Source organism: Carassius auratus, chromosome 5 (assembly GCF_003368295.1).
Source record: "Carassius auratus strain Wakin chromosome 5, ASM336829v1, whole genome shotgun sequence".
Classification (NCBI taxonomy): Eukaryota; Metazoa; Chordata; class Actinopteri; order Cypriniformes; family Cyprinidae; genus Carassius; species Carassius auratus.
The window spans coordinates 14,212,108-14,227,927 of NC_039247.1; the positions used below are offsets into that span (position 1 = coordinate 14,212,108).

At 39.3% G+C, this 15,820-nt stretch overlaps 1 protein-coding gene across 5 annotated transcripts in view; it reads left to right on the forward strand.

Moving 5' to 3' along the window:
- LOC113076851 (spectrin beta chain, non-erythrocytic 1-like) overlaps window positions 1-15,820 on the forward strand; it is an 81,266-nt gene that overhangs the window by 44,643 nt on the left and 20,803 nt on the right. For all 5 annotated transcript variants that reach the window (XM_026249487.1, XM_026249489.1, XM_026249501.1 and 2 more), the window contains 2 exons: window positions 12,267-12,418; window positions 12,720-12,893. In XM_026249487.1, coding sequence (XP_026105272.1) covers window positions 12,267-12,418; window positions 12,720-12,893 — 326 coding nt within the window. The remainder of the gene's footprint in view (window positions 1-12,266; window positions 12,419-12,719; window positions 12,894-15,820) is intronic.

The following is a 15,820-nucleotide window of genomic DNA, read 5'->3' on the forward strand; positions in this document are numbered from 1 at the left end:
GTTGCCGTGTTTTTGCATGTTGTTGCATGAAGATCGAGTCCACAAAAGGAGTTCATTCAGAGCCGTGTGGCATTTTGTGCAGATAGCCTATAAGTCGTAATATTACCGTTATGTTCTATAAATAACAAAGCGTATTCTATATAAGATAAATGATGAGTTAAATCCCATTGACTAAAAACCCTCTATCAAACACTTCATTCTACTGGTCATCTTCAGCTCGCACAGTTCCCAAAAAAAATGCAGAACATTAATAACTACTGTCATATACATAACATTATAATGAGAGCACTATAACGTTTCGCGGATGTTTAATGTTAACTACCTTTTAATCAAAACATTATTTTTTTATCTGCGAGGCTTCCAATACACATTTTCCCTGTGTGTTAACGTCAGTAATTATGACTGTCTAGGGGTGTGACGGTTAGTATATAACCGTGAGACCGGCGGTTATAGTTGAACACCGTCATTAGAACTTTATAACCGCCAAAACCGTGTCACTAAAATATTTTTTACAAACATTTTTTATCAAAAATTATTTTCATTTTTTAGATAGGATCACATGGCCGCGGCTGCAGCACCCCCTAGTGACGAGAGGGAGATAAAAAAAAATGTAGGCCTATTAAAATATTTTGCACAATTTATAAATTCCTTATGAATATTTTAGAAAATGATTTTGAAACACGTAGGCTATTACGTATATTTTGGATTTTAATTTCATATTTTGAGGCCTAATCAACACAGGTTCGGAAGTTACGTTTGGTCGCCGAGTAACGAGGTTTCCCGCTCGTTCCATGCAGAATACATCCATCTTTATATAATACAGCGCACCTCGACATTTGGACATCTGTAACCAGGGCACCCCGCCTGCATGTAACTCAGGTAAGAGTATGGTGCTGCCGCGCTTGTAACATTTATTTTTTTGGCAACAAGTGTGGGATCAGCTTTGACTAGCCAAGCAATTGTAAGTAGTACACTATAGTATTTTTGTAAGGTGGTGGGGATGGAGATGGAGAGTATTATTTCGTTCGTGTGATATTTGCGTAATGGTTGAGGAGAACTGTTAAATAACATTTAAATAGTCAGAGATTATTTCCTTGTGGTTTATGTAAAAAGGTTGGAGATGGAGACAGAAAGCTTTATACTGTGCGTGTGTTCTTTGCGTAATGGATGTGGAGAACTGTTCAATAAACAAATTGCTTAAATAGTCAGTGATTATTTCCTTGTGTGCGTAAAAAAGATTTTGGAGTTAATAGAGTTGCGTGTGACAAACGTGACATAAACGTGCAGTGACTCAAGCCAGCTGACCAAATCGATTGCATTGTTTTAGCGTTATTGTGAAGTTTGATTAATATTATATTTTGTTGTAATATTATTTGTTGTATCTAAATATGTTGCATGTATGTATAGGCTATCTGAAATTGTAATGAAAGTAATTATTTCGTTTTCTTTCGATTATTAAACTATTATTTCTGAGAACTGATGTCTGTACGTTTCGATCCTGGCTGGCTGTGCACTGAAGTGTATATGACAATAAAGTAGTAAATCTCAATGTATTTATTTTTAAAATGTATTTTAAATAGGCCTATAGGCTCATAGGTTTTTTGTCAAAAAAAAAAAAAAAAATTCACAGCACCCCCTGTTCAAAATTACTTCCCGCGGCCCTGTAGGATCATCAGATGCACAATATATCGGGAGACATGGTTTTTACCACTTAATGAAGTTTTGTAAATCGTCAGACATGATATTTACCACTTCATTAAATTTTGCTTTGTAGAAAACCTTTCTTAAAAACGAATTTCGTTTTGAACAAATTTTATCTTAATTTTAATAGATGTTTCATCAACCAATTGCATGTATTTTAATAAATAAAAAGCAAATATAGCAGACAATGATAACCGTGACATGGAAGCACCAGCGCGCCGCGTTCACTTTCACTGCACTGTGAACTAGAACGCATCTCATCGTAATGAAACTCAGCGTAGGCCTATGCCTCATACTCTAGCATTAAATATTTTTGCTGCATCCTTTCCAGAACAGACAATGGCTTTTTTTTTTTTTTTTTTTTGCGGCTCGCATCAGCAAAGCATAGACCGCAAAACAATCAGCGGATGGCGGACGGGTGCGGCTTTGAAATTTGCTCAAAAAACTTTGGCGCGGATGATGAGTTTTGTGACAGATCTCCTTAATAAACGGAGGTCTGAAATCTCTGCCCCTTTACCGATCAGAGCGCGCGCTGACACGGAGTTAACCCGCTATCTCCAAGATCAACCAATTGACTCTACAGCAGATCCACTAGCATGGTGGCGAGACAATATGAAACAAAATGAAACACGCTATCCGCCCCCCCCCCCATGACTGTTCAATGTCTGACTTGACTCTTGGTAATGTATTTTGCCCCACCCCCCAAAAATTTGATTCGACTATCAGTTGAATATTCAGATTCGACAATGAAATTCCTTAGTCAGGGACCCCCCTAACTTGCATTCAGAAAGGATGCATTCACTTGATCACAATGTGGGTAATATCTGTTTCATATATCAGTAAATGAAAGTTACTTTCCACAAACACAGAGTAAGGAGAAATGTCTGATGGGAAGATGGCGAATGATTTGCAGATCCTGAGCATCAATGACAAACATCTGGTCTTCATCTTGTCAAATGTGTGGTAATACTACCGCTCCATACTATTTAGTCCTTGTGATCACAAATCTAAAAAGTAAAAGTGAAAGTAAAATGATTGCGCAATTGAAAACGGTTTACAATAGCAGCTCCCTGATGCCCGCAATTTATATACAGCTGCCCAAACTTACCCAACAATGAAATTGTGAGAAGTATTGAAATATTTTTTTTATCCCCTCACCTCGTAGGCTATTTATTCCCTTTTGGGTTTCCGTAGTACACTTAATTTCCTTACTGAAAACGGAACTGGGGTTGGGGGGTGGGGTGTTATAATGTAAGCTTAACATCGTGATGTCTTTCAGCCATCGTCGAGTGACGATGGCATCGTCAATCAGCCCAATGAAAACATGCAGATATTTGAGTTAGCCAATGCAGAAAAACTATAGACTTGCGTCAGCTTTCAGACATACCTGCTCATAGTAGTGTGGTGCAGAACAGTTTGTGCTAACCTAATATAACTAGTACACAGACACGCTCAAAACAAATGTCAGTTACCACAAGATTTGTATCACAAGACAGAAGCATGGACAAGTGGACCAGCAAAAAGATATCAGGAAATGTCCATGTGATGATGAAAAAGGAAGGATGCAAAAGGAGGATTAGAGCACTGAACTTTTAAGTTTTGTGCTCCAAGTCAACAGGCATGTAACTGTGCTGTCTCTCTCTATTGCCCTATGTCATGCTCTGTTTCTCCTGATCATCTCGGGAAAGCAGCTCTTGTCACAACATGACCAGTCTATAGTGGAATTTGCACACACATATACACACTAGGGCTGTGTATCACCAGCAAAGTCACGATACAATATGTATCACGATGCAGAGGCCCCTATACGATACATATGACAATACAAGACTGCACTGAATTTGACCTCATTAGAATTTAGTAAAACAGCTGTTTATGAAACGCTGCATACTTTAGGGCCAGTGCTAACTATAAGCAGTTGAGCATTATGAAGGGCCTCCATTACTGTACCACAATACAATATAGGTAACGGCATATGTTTCATGTTTTCATTGGGCACTCCTGACCAGGTACAACGTTCTGATTATTTACATTTTGTTTTTAAGCCCATAAATAATAATTATCTCATTCTAATAAATGTATATTGTAATGTACTCATATAAATATATTAAAAAGATCATCTTAACATTGATGGTAGGTTATCATTGCACAAATGACTACACTCTCTACTTTTTAAGACTAAAATAAAAAGTAGAGTTCTAAACTAATGCGCTGTCTTCTGTATCTTGTGCTCACATGCACAGTCACTCAAACAGATCACGCTATGCGCACAATCAAGACATTCAGGAACAAACTTTTTAGCACTGCCCCACATTTTTTTTTTATAAATTACAAATAACTTATTAATGGTGAAAATCAATAGTAGATTTAAATTAAAGTCCAACTGTTTAACACTAAATATTGGACATAAACAACACGTTAAATAAAAGAGCAGGTAAACAAAACAGGTAAATTCATATTTGGAGTAAAGTTGAATTGAACTGATGCATCAGTCATACAGTGCTCCGGAGCGTGCGCCCCATGACGAGCCCGACGCACCACCTCAGAAACAAGATCCATTCGAACATAACTGTGGCATTAAACTCAGTTAGTGAGGGCTCGTTAAAATATTGCACATATATTCAGATTACTTGTTAAAGTGCAATGAAATTGCTTATATCTGCAGACAATGTACATCTGTTTGAGGATTGAGACTTCTTCAATGGCTACAGGCTCTAATCCTCATTTGCACGTGTGTGTGTGTGCGTGTGTGTGTGTGTGTGTGTGTGTGTGTGTGTGTGTGTGTGTTTGTGTGTGTGTGTGAAATGTGGTGCTGAAGTGAAATAGTGGGGCAATTTGATAGCTGAATTTTAATAGGCTGCCAAATAAAAAAAGTTAGAATTATTATTAGTAGAAGAATGTAACGCCGTGGCCCTGTGGCAGAGGTACACGTAGTGGTAATAGGCATTTTGGTTGATACAAACCCTGAAGGTGTATATTTGGACAGAAATACTCTGCAGACAGTTTTTTTTTTTTTTTTTTACTTTGGCCATGTCTAGCATGCGAATCCAACTTTTTAACAGTGTAAATAACTCAAAATGCATGAAATAGCATTAGATCGCCCCTCCCCACACACACACTTTAACAGGAAGTTCAGAGAATTTTCACTCTTCTAAATATTGTGTGCATGCAGTGTTAAGAAATTAATTTGGTCCTTCTATTACCTATTTCTGCTTACTGTGTTAAATGATTCACTTAATGTTTTCTTATCATTTTGCTAGTGTTATAACAATTTTACCTAGCTAGACTTTAACCTTCGAAAGACTTTAATGTACACAGACTTTTGTTTCCATAATGTAGTGACCTTTATGTTTCTGTTGTTACTCTTTCACTATACTGGAAATATTGCCATGCAAGTTAATGAACATGAATTCATTGTGTTTTTTAGTGATGAAATCTAAGTTACAGACTCATGTGACATTTCTATGTTAAACAGGTTTGTCTGAGATTGACATCAGCACAGGTGACATCAATGAAGTAATGAGCGCAGAGCTCACACTTACTTGCATACTTAATCTCCCGTACTTAAAGGTTAATATTCTCTTTGTGGGCATTGAAAGTGCCATTTTCTAGACTGTGTTCGTTTATTCTGAAGGTTTGATAGATAAATGCAAAGCTTGTGTGGAGTGAGTCTGCTGATTGATCGATGGGTTTCCTGTCTGCCAATAACCTGCAATAATTTGTGCTTCTCTTTTCATTTACTGACTGAAAGCTTGTGAAGATGCAGCTTTAGCTTTGTGTGTTTGTGTGTGTGCGTTTTCAGGTTAATCTGTAATTGATGGATTAGTCAGCAGTTAAAAATCAGCTGTTGACATTCACAAGAACGTTTACACTGAAAACACATTAAAACAATATTTTGCCTGTTTTACACATATCTATGGAACAATATTTTCCTAGTATATCAGGAGTCAGCAGCCTTTTTAACATGAATTTCCACTTATTTCACTGTAACATCAACTGTCCTTTGAAGTTTAAAAATGAAAGATCTCAGTCTAGACTTTTGGAAACATGAAATAAAATGCATCACAATCATCAGTAACTGTGAGCTGCTCCAAGCGGGGGACACGGATCATTAGTCACGTGTGACCCTGAACTCTGTGACTGTGCCGAAAGACTCTTCAAAACAATGTGGCCTGAAAAACTTCTAGGAAAAGTAGTTGTAAAATGGTCCTGACCTTCAGCACAGACAGGAGGAACCACCCAGTAGGTTACGATGTATTGAGAACAGCTCTGGACTGTCAGATCACATCTCATTACCTCATCCTAATATAAATCTGAGATTTTACATTGTATAATGTAGGTCTTTTTGTGTACACTAGTCCATTCTGTAATTATGAGGTCTATCACTGTGGAAAGCTTGTAAATGAAATTTTTTTTTGGGCGTTTACACAGCTGCCTAGAGCAGAGCTTTATGGTGAGAATGGAGGTGCCCTCACTCTATTGGTTAGTAAGACTGCCACTCAAGACTGACAGTCATCCATATGCTGGAACAGAGTAATATCACGTACACATCGCAGTCTTTTGTGATTAGCAAATCGCAATGTCTCAAATCGAGATTTCGATTCAATTTCGTTTAATCGCACAGCCCTAACTATACCTTTAATAATTTTTCTTAATTTTGTTATCATTACTATGAAAATATGAAATTAATTATTTAATGTAATGATACTCTAAATAATAAACTAAAACTGCCAGTAGGTGGTGGTAAATGTCTTAATGATTAAGTCATCAAGTCATTTATTCATTTATTTGATTCGTTAAAATGGCTGATTCATTCAGGAGTGAAGTAAATGGTTCTTTATGAATGGTTCATTGAATCATTAGGCTTGTTCGAATTGAAGCGGATAATCACCATCAGACCGATCAGTGTGTGACATCAAAGAACCAAAAGAGCTTTGAGAGCAGATGACTCCTTGTGCTTTTGAATTGCTCTTGCTGTAATTTCATGTCATACAACGATCGGTCTGTGCAGCGCCACTTCAAAGCCAACGCGACTACGGCCAATGGTTCAACGCGCCAATGGTTCACCAAATTTGTTCAAAACGGGATTTAGAAATGAAATGCCACTGTTGGTTGCTCGAAGATGAACAGTTCTGCTTTGTCTTTATCTTTTGGTTGGCAAAATTAAGCAAAACAGACAACATTGTTTCTAAAATAGCACAATATTAACTTCTTAATGAACTGTTGTATAAGATGAGTATCATATTTGCACTAGTGTGATATTGCACTTAGCTTACAGATTGTGTGATATTTCTTAACTATGTGATGCAAATATGAGAAACAATCTCAAACGGGCGTTTTGCCCCATATCTTGAATTTTAGGGACATTTTCTAGGCTCCATCACACAGTAAGTTGTTGCCCTGCCTCATATTAGTCATCAATCGACTGTATGAAATGGCCGATGATCCACACAGGTCTGGATCAGGACAAGTGCATCAAATGCGTTAATAAATTTAAAGCGTTATTCTTATCTTCATAATTAATTACATTAACGCATTAAATTACCAGCCCTAAATATTATATATGATTATAATATAGTTATCAAATATACTATATATATTTATATATTTATATATATATATATATATATATATATATATATATATATTTATATATATATTTATATATATATATAGAGAGAGAGAGAGAGAGAGAGAGAGAGAGAGAGAGGGGGGGGGAGAGAGAGAGAGAGAGAGAAAGAGATTGTGGGATGTTTAGAAGTAATATATAAGGTAATATATTAATTCACTATTATTATTTATATATGTGTTTTTCCTAATTTTCTTCTATTTGAATGCTTTAAACTGTTTTGACACATGATTGATAATTGATCATTGTTAAGCTTCCGTGATGATGGCCATCGCAGACCATCTTTTTACGCTGACCTCAGGCAGTTGAAATCACCAGCCCCTCCCCTCCCCTCTCTCCACACCACTCACCTATTTTTGAAGGTAAGAGTGTGTGCTCAGATATGCTCTAGAACCCCTCCCACGATACTTGGTCAAGTGGTCAAGCTGGCGGCCTGGCGCCTTCATGTCCTGCAAAGTGTATCCTTACAAACTATTGGACATGGCACAGATTTATCTAGGTTTAGAGTTTAAACACTGTTATATGCTTGAACTGTTTTATGTCTATAAATTTTAATTTAAGCAAGTCATGATGATTTGAGGTGGCTATATTAATCAAGCATACAGTAGGCTCACTGTCTGCCACTGGCCTCTTGGAGAAAAACTCCAAAAGCTCCAAATGTTTTTCTAAATTAACTTAATAAAAAAATCAACAAAATATAATCACTTTGCTATTACATACAAAACTGAACAATTTTAAAAGCTTAAACAGTAGTATAAGCTCTTTTGGGAGAAAAAAAAAAAAGACGGGCTCAGGTTGGGCTCGGGCCGGTCATTCTGATAAGATGTTGGACACGGGCCGGGCTAGGGCCTGAGCATCTCGGGCCAGGGCAGGGCAAGGGCCTAAATTTGAGGCCCGTGTAGGGCTCTACTCCATGGTTGCGTGTCTTTCTCACCTTTTTCACCCGTGATGAGTGTGCATCCCTGCAATTTGAATAGCAGGCAGATATTTACTGCTTATCTGTTCATATTGACCATGCATCTTAATGGTCAAATGACTGCTGTACCCTCTTGTTCCTATTTGCAATGTAAAGCAGGTCAGAGTCCTCAGACTCCCTTCTGTTTCCTTTGTGCGTGTATGTCTTTCTCCTTGGTGTGGAATGCTCAAGGTCTCCTCATTTCTAAATGGATCAAGGCTAAAGTGCCAGAAATTATTTTATTTGGTAAAAGCTAAATATTTATTCTCTTAAAGCACAATTGCCAATGGACACCTCGTGTAGTGTGTGGTTGTGTGAGTTACTACTGCCAGCTATATTCTGAAATGGCATTCCAATATTTGATCACACACACAGATTGTTCACATTTTAACAGATTTGAATATGTAATTAAGACATCATCGTTCAGTACTGTGCAGGCCTAGCATTCAAACCAGTAAAACGGAGCATTCTCTGCCATGATCTGCATGTAAGCGTATTTGTGTACTTGAAAGCACTGTCCCTCCTCCTAGTGTCAGTGACCAGCAGAACAGGTTTCCTCAGTTGTGCAGGAACATTTCCCTGAACGAATTTGTAGGCAAATGAGAGTGTGATCATATCAGTGGAATCTAAAGGACCAAGCCCTTTTTTCTATTCTAAATCCTTTTGACTGTGGCTTAAAATTACTATAGCCACATGTAATGCAACTAATATAACTCTATCCTGTGCTCTGGATGGATTTGAGAAACTGTCATCAAAACCGTGAAATACGTTTTTAACCTTTTTTTTTTTTTTTTTTACGTTCAACAAATAACATTCCAAATATAAGCTTATAATATGAAATTTGGTATTTAAAGGGGTCATATGATGCAATAACAATTTTTCCTTTCTCTTTGGAGTGTTACAAGTTCTTGGTGCATAAAGAAAAGATCTGTAAAGTTGCAAAGATATTCTTTATGAAGAGATAGTTTACAAGAGATATTCTTTATGAAAGTTAAGAGTCAACCACACATCCTAAAACAGCTCGTTCTAACACGCCCCCACATGTCTACGTCATGATGTGGGAATATTTGCAAAACAACGCCCAAATGTTCACACAAAGAAGGAATGTGTAACTTTTATTCCTGCTGTTGCCACCGCTGCCATGTTGTGGAGTCACTGTTTGTTTTATTTTGAAATTGAAACTATTTTGTTTGGTCTTCCAAATGAGGACACAACTAGAAATCAGCTGTTAAGTTGTGTTTACAACACTGTAACAGAACAGTTCAACCCCAATATATAAATGTGTGTTTCGCATTTTATGGAGGATGAGGTCTGTTTTCTGAACCTGCACACTAGCCTACAATGTGTCTGTGGCACAAAGGATGTTTCTATAAAGTGGGGCAGTTCCAACATTAAATAATTTAACAAAAATTATTCAAACAAAAGTTTTGAGTGTAGAGTAGACTTGCTGTATGTTGTTTCTCTGATCACAAATGCAGACACGGTTTTATGTTTATGCAGCGTGATACGCAATGCAACACGTAAAAAGACAGTATAAGTCATTATAATCTGTAATTATGTCCTCACTGGATTCAACAGATGCCTCGTTTGTAATGGGTTTTATTGGTTTTGTCTAGTCTAGTTTAGCTTCTAGTGATGTCCGGATCTGGAAGGAATCTTTCTATTTAACTCAATCAAACCAGTTCACCAAATTTAACTGAATCGTTTGAAACAGTTTGTGTCTCCAGTATGCACTAATCCACAAATTACTTATTGTTTATTTGGTTTATAAATGTGTCTGGCACTCCTTCAGAGGCGAAATAAACCAATATCCTGAGTTATTCAGTTACTCCTAATAGTACATTGGCTGAACTGCTAAAAGAGAACCGATGATAGGAGTCTCATCCTGCTGGGAGACAGCATCACAATTTGGTAAGGGATGTAACATTTTCATCACACACTTGAGGCATTCGGCCAATCACAGTGCACTGCATAGCTGGCCAATCAGAGCACATCTCGCTTTTTTAGAACGATGAGCTTTGTAAAAATGGAAATATGGAAAATAAAGTTTTTTTTACCACATTTCATTACACCAAATACACAAAATAGTGTTCTTTTTTAGCAATGTCATATGACCCTTAAAAACACTATGTATTTTTTTGCCACTAGAGGGCATGTATTCAAAACTAAACATCCCCATAGCCGACACAATCTGATGGGACTAGGGCAGAAATCATGTTCATGGATGAGCTAATAATTTATCAACGTAGTATGAACCAGGATGAGGCTGAAAGCTGTCGGATTGGATTTAAACTTAAACTGGATTTAAACATTCTTCGAAACATTTGGGATAATGTAAGTACACAAGTCAGCAAAATATATAACACTGTTCTAGTGGTTTTGGGATATTTTAATAAAACAAAAAATCTTACATATTCTACCTTTAAACAGTAATTATGACAAAGCTGCTTAGTTTCAAACTGTTTAATAATAAAAACTGGGGTATGTATTTAATGTCTATATAAAATGAACCACAATTAATTTTGTAATTCAAGAATTTTGTGGAGATCTTGGGAAATGCTAACTTTAGCCTCATAGCACTGAAAGCGAATGTCCCACCCTCACTGCGATCCACGCCCCCTGAACACATTGGCGCTCACAGATCAGAATACCAGAGACAACATTACTACAATAGGCTACATCAGCGGTTCCCATTTCCAGTCCATTTAGGTCCCTAGGCCTATTTGTATATTCTGTGTGTTTATAATTAGAGCCCGAACGATATGGGTTTTTTGGGGGTCCGTTACTGATCCTAGGGAGTAAAAAAAAATGATATATCCAATTTCTGTGATTGGTTTCCAATCTGTCCAGTCTGACCAGGATCAGGCCTCTACAGACACACACATACACACTTTTCAGATCGTGTTTCCTTTAGTATTTAACTACCTTTTTATCAGTGTGAATTTTAATTGCTCTGTGGTGTTCAGCCGTACATGTACAGGTGTTTCTTTTTGTTACCAATTCCCTTTAAAGTAACAAACTCGGGCCTAATGGAAGACAGTGCTTGTGCGTTAGAAGATCTGTGACCAGATGGCTCTGAGGATGACCTTGTGTTGCCTCTTGCTGCTATTGTGCTCTTGCATTATTTTGTGTGCTTGTTTTCAGCATTTACAGGGAGCGTGTTTGTTTAATGACTGAGGAGTGTTGTGCTTGTGACATTTTTCTTATCAGCAATTAAATTACCATGCTTCATTTAAACTTGTCACAGGAATTATCTCCTTGTATTAGTGCATGCGACACAACACAGTAGTTCTCACTCAGTCTTTCTGAATATAGGTGGTAGTGAGGGGCAACATGTAGTAGTATTTGTGATAAACAGCTTGCTCTTCCTCAATGAAGGTCATTCAGATGACAGCAGTGGTTTGAGCCTCTTACTTACCAGCCCCATATGCTTTCACATTTCCTGCATGCTAATACTGCACTCTTCTTTGCTCCTTAGACACTCATCTGCCTGCAGTCATATTAAGCAATCCTGTTCTTTTCCTGTACATCCTAGTCTCTTTCTTTATCATTTATTGATCAATTTAATGAGCAGATATACATGCTTTATAACATCTTACAATGCTTTTTGTTGTGGAGTCCCACCCCTCCCGTCATGTAACTGGCTGGCTGTGAGCTGGGTCTGCTCTGATTAATGTGGGCAGCCATCAGTCAAGCTGTCAATGCACTGCAGTAATTGAGTTGCTTTAATAGAGTTAAGAGTTACAGTCAATCCTCAGTCACTGCATGTCATTCATGAATGTTCATTTTATTCACTGTTGTAAAATACAGGCCCTGATGTGGCATGTAGCAGGAACATTTATGGAGTCTGGTCTTTACAGACCTGATGTTTTTTTTTTTTTTTTTTTTTTTTTGTGAATTTTTGATATAATTTTTTATATGCATTCACAGGTTTGGCTTCAGCGTGACCCTTAAAGCAAATGTTTTACTTTTTTCTTCCAGATGAGAGAGAAGCAGTGCAGAAGAAGACCTTCAATAAATGGGTGAACTCTCACCTGGGTCGCGTGACCTGCAGGATTGGTGACCTCTACACTGACCTCCGTGATGGACGTATGCTTATTCGACTGCTGGAGGTCCTCTCTGGGGAGCAACTGGTCAGCAATCCCATCCATTAATCTATGCATCCACTTATGTATCTATCCATCCATCCATCCATTCATCCATTAGTCTATTCATGCATGTATCCATCCTTGCATGCATCCATCCATTCATCCAGGCATCCATTCACTCATCCATCCATCATTGCATACATCTAGTCTATCCATGCATCCATCCATCTCTAATAAGCCTGATTTTTTTTGTCTTATTCCTCTGGCCGTCAATCAAACGCTGGGTTGCTGTAATAAATAATCAGTACCATTTCATTTATTTCTCTTGCCTTGTTCTCTCACACAGCCAAAGCCCACCAAAGGCCGTATGCGCATCCACTGTTTGGAGAACGTTGACAAGGCTCTGCAGTTCCTGAAGGAACAAAAGGTTCATCTGGAGAATATGGGTTCTCATGACATTGTTGATGGAAACCACCGCCTCACACTTGGACTCATTTGGACCATAATTCTCCGTTTCCAGGTAAGAGGACATGGATTTGATTAGAGGTGTGGGAGATAGAGACAGACAGGTGGAGACTTCAGGCCAGAGAAATGGCATCTTTCACTTGTCACTGAAGAAACAGCATCACCTGTTTTGAATTAAATCAGTGTTCATGCCACAGGTTGTAGTTGTGTAGTGCAGCCCACAATATTTAAAATAATCCTGATTTGGGAGTTTGACTCATAGACAGACATGTTGCTCCCAAAAAAAGGTTGTAGGCAGAGTGTGTGATTATCTGTCATAATTGTGATCTTTTTTCTTCTTTTAACCCAGGTCTGTTATTTATTTATGTTTATTTTTTTGTCCTTGGCTATATCAGTCTGTCATCCATTCACAATGAAGTATAATTAGCATATTTTTGACTGCCACTTTGTTGCCCTTTTGATTGCCCTTTACATTTTTGCAATCAGCTCAAAATTCCTTCTACTGAAACATGCTAATTATCAAAGGAAAGTGTTCCGGACTGCACACTGTGCTTCATCACTGATTCTGATTAGTTTGTGTAGATTATTATATTGCTGCAATGACATAATTACAAAAGATATGAGACTGAACTTTTTCCTTTTCATACTTTGCTGAATGAATCCCAGCAGATTATTAATGATTGTAGGGATATAGTCTGAACTGGATTAAGATGACTTTATTAACAGACTTAATGAAGCTTGGCAGTGTTATGTTCTCCGTTAGTGTACGTGTTTGTCGATATTTCAGTCCGTTTTAAGATATCTCTCAGCAAGAGTTCTGTTTGGGCTGTAATACAGAGCTATAGAATCTAGAGCATGATGGAACCAAAGCTTTTTAGGCATATGGAGTAAAGAATCTCCCTTTTATCTACTGCTGTTTTATTTCATGTAGTAAATATTTATTTTATATACTGTATAGTAAATTTGATAAATATAATATGCAAATTTGTATTTGAACAACCTTCAAATATTGGGGTCAGTAAGACTTTTTTAAATTTAATTAATACTTTTATTTAGCAAGGATGCATTACATTGAGCAAAAGTGAATATTGTTATAAAAATTATATTTCAAATAAATGCTGTTCTTTTGAATAATACGCCACAGTTTAAACAAAAATATTAAACACCACAACTGTTCTTAACACTGATCATGAGAGATGTTTTTGAGCACCAAATCATCATTTTAGAATAATTTCTGAAGGATCATCAAACACCGAAGACTGGAGCAGTGCTAAATATTTTACTTTGCCATCAAAGGAATAAATCACATTCAAAATATATTAAATTAGAATACAAATATTTTAAATATTTTTGATTTGATTTTTGATTAATTAAATACAGAATTGGTGAGCATAAAATATTTATTTTAAAAATATTTGAAAACTCTTGCCAACCCCAAAATTTTAAATGGTAGTGTATAAAAGAATAGTAAAAGATGTAACTGGCCTCAAACTTTTCATTGGATTATATGATTTGTTTGTGTTAAAACACATGTACAAACCATGTCTGAGTGATGAATCATGTATAGTACACGCAGTGTTTGGTTTTATATATTGTGACGAGTCAGCTGCCTCCTCCCTGATTGTCACCGGCACCCCGTCCTAAATCGCCGCCCTTCACCAGGCTCCCGACTGGAGTGGGTGTGTGAGAGGAGGGGCGCTGGACGAGTCAGGGCTGGCGGCGTGTGATGGGGCACACCTGAAGGAAGTGGAGCCTCATTACCGCCGCTGTTTAAAAGCCCAACGCGCCTCTCCTCAGGAGACCGGTCTCTTCCCCGTGCATGCACGCTGGTGTCCTCGTGGGTCCAGGAAGGGAGCGTTGAGGGACTCCCGCGCCACCAAGACGTGAGCTGCCGGACCCGCGATCCGGAGGAGAACCGCACCCGTTTACACGGCCGACGGGCCAGGATGCCGGGCCGTCCATCCCCTACCAGCGCCGCGGCCAACGAGAGAGACGCGGCCGCTAGGAGAAGCCGCCGCCCCTCGCGCCCCGGACCAAGGAGGGGAGCGCGTGCGGCCGCCGGACTCCGCCCCTTACCTGGACCCTTCCTCGATGAACACTGCCCGACCTACACATACCCCGCAGCACGACGAGGACACCAGATTCCCTGTTATTTTGGACACTTTCCCCCTTTGGCCACTTTTATTCCCTGTGTTTTATTATTTCTGTTAATAAAAGCCTCTCCGAGGCCTGACGCCACGCCCACTGTGTCTGTCTTGTGCTCCTCCCGTGACACTGGTGGAGAATGCGGGCAGGCGGAGCCTAGACAGCGCAGTTGGGAAACGTCTGGTGACGTCACCCCCTCTCGCTTGCAAACGTTCGTGAGAACCCAGACTGGGACGGAGGAAAACTGGGGACAGCCTCCCAGCCACACAAGGGGTAAGTGACTTTTCCATTGTCATTTTACCCTGTGGTTGGTTGAGGCTGTCACTAAAACCCGGTTTCTCTGTCCCTGTTCTGGTGCGCTGCGAGAGGGAGGACCGCCCGGAGAGGAAGCCCCGCCCACTCCGACCGTTTGGAGCCTGGTTGAGGATGGTAGCACTCCCGTGTGGGTGGCGCCCTGGGGACGGGGATGTCGCTTGGGAGGGGGAATGTGACGAGTCAGCTGCCTCCTCCCTGATTGTCACCGGCACCCCGTCCTAAATCGCCGCCCTTCACCAGGCTCCCGACTGGAGTGGGTGTGTGAGAGGAGGGGCGCTGGACGAGTCAGGGCTGGCGGCGTGTGATGGGGCACACCTGAAGGAAGTGGAGCCTCATTACCGCCGCTGTTTAAAAGCCCAACGCGCCTCTCCTCAGGAGACCGGTCTCTTCCCCGTGCATGCACGCTGGTGTCCTCGTGGGTCCAGGAAGGGAGCGTTGAGGGACTCCCGCGCCACCAAGACGTGAGCTGCCGGACCCGCGATCCGGAGGAGAACCGCACCCGTTTACACGGCCGACGGGCCA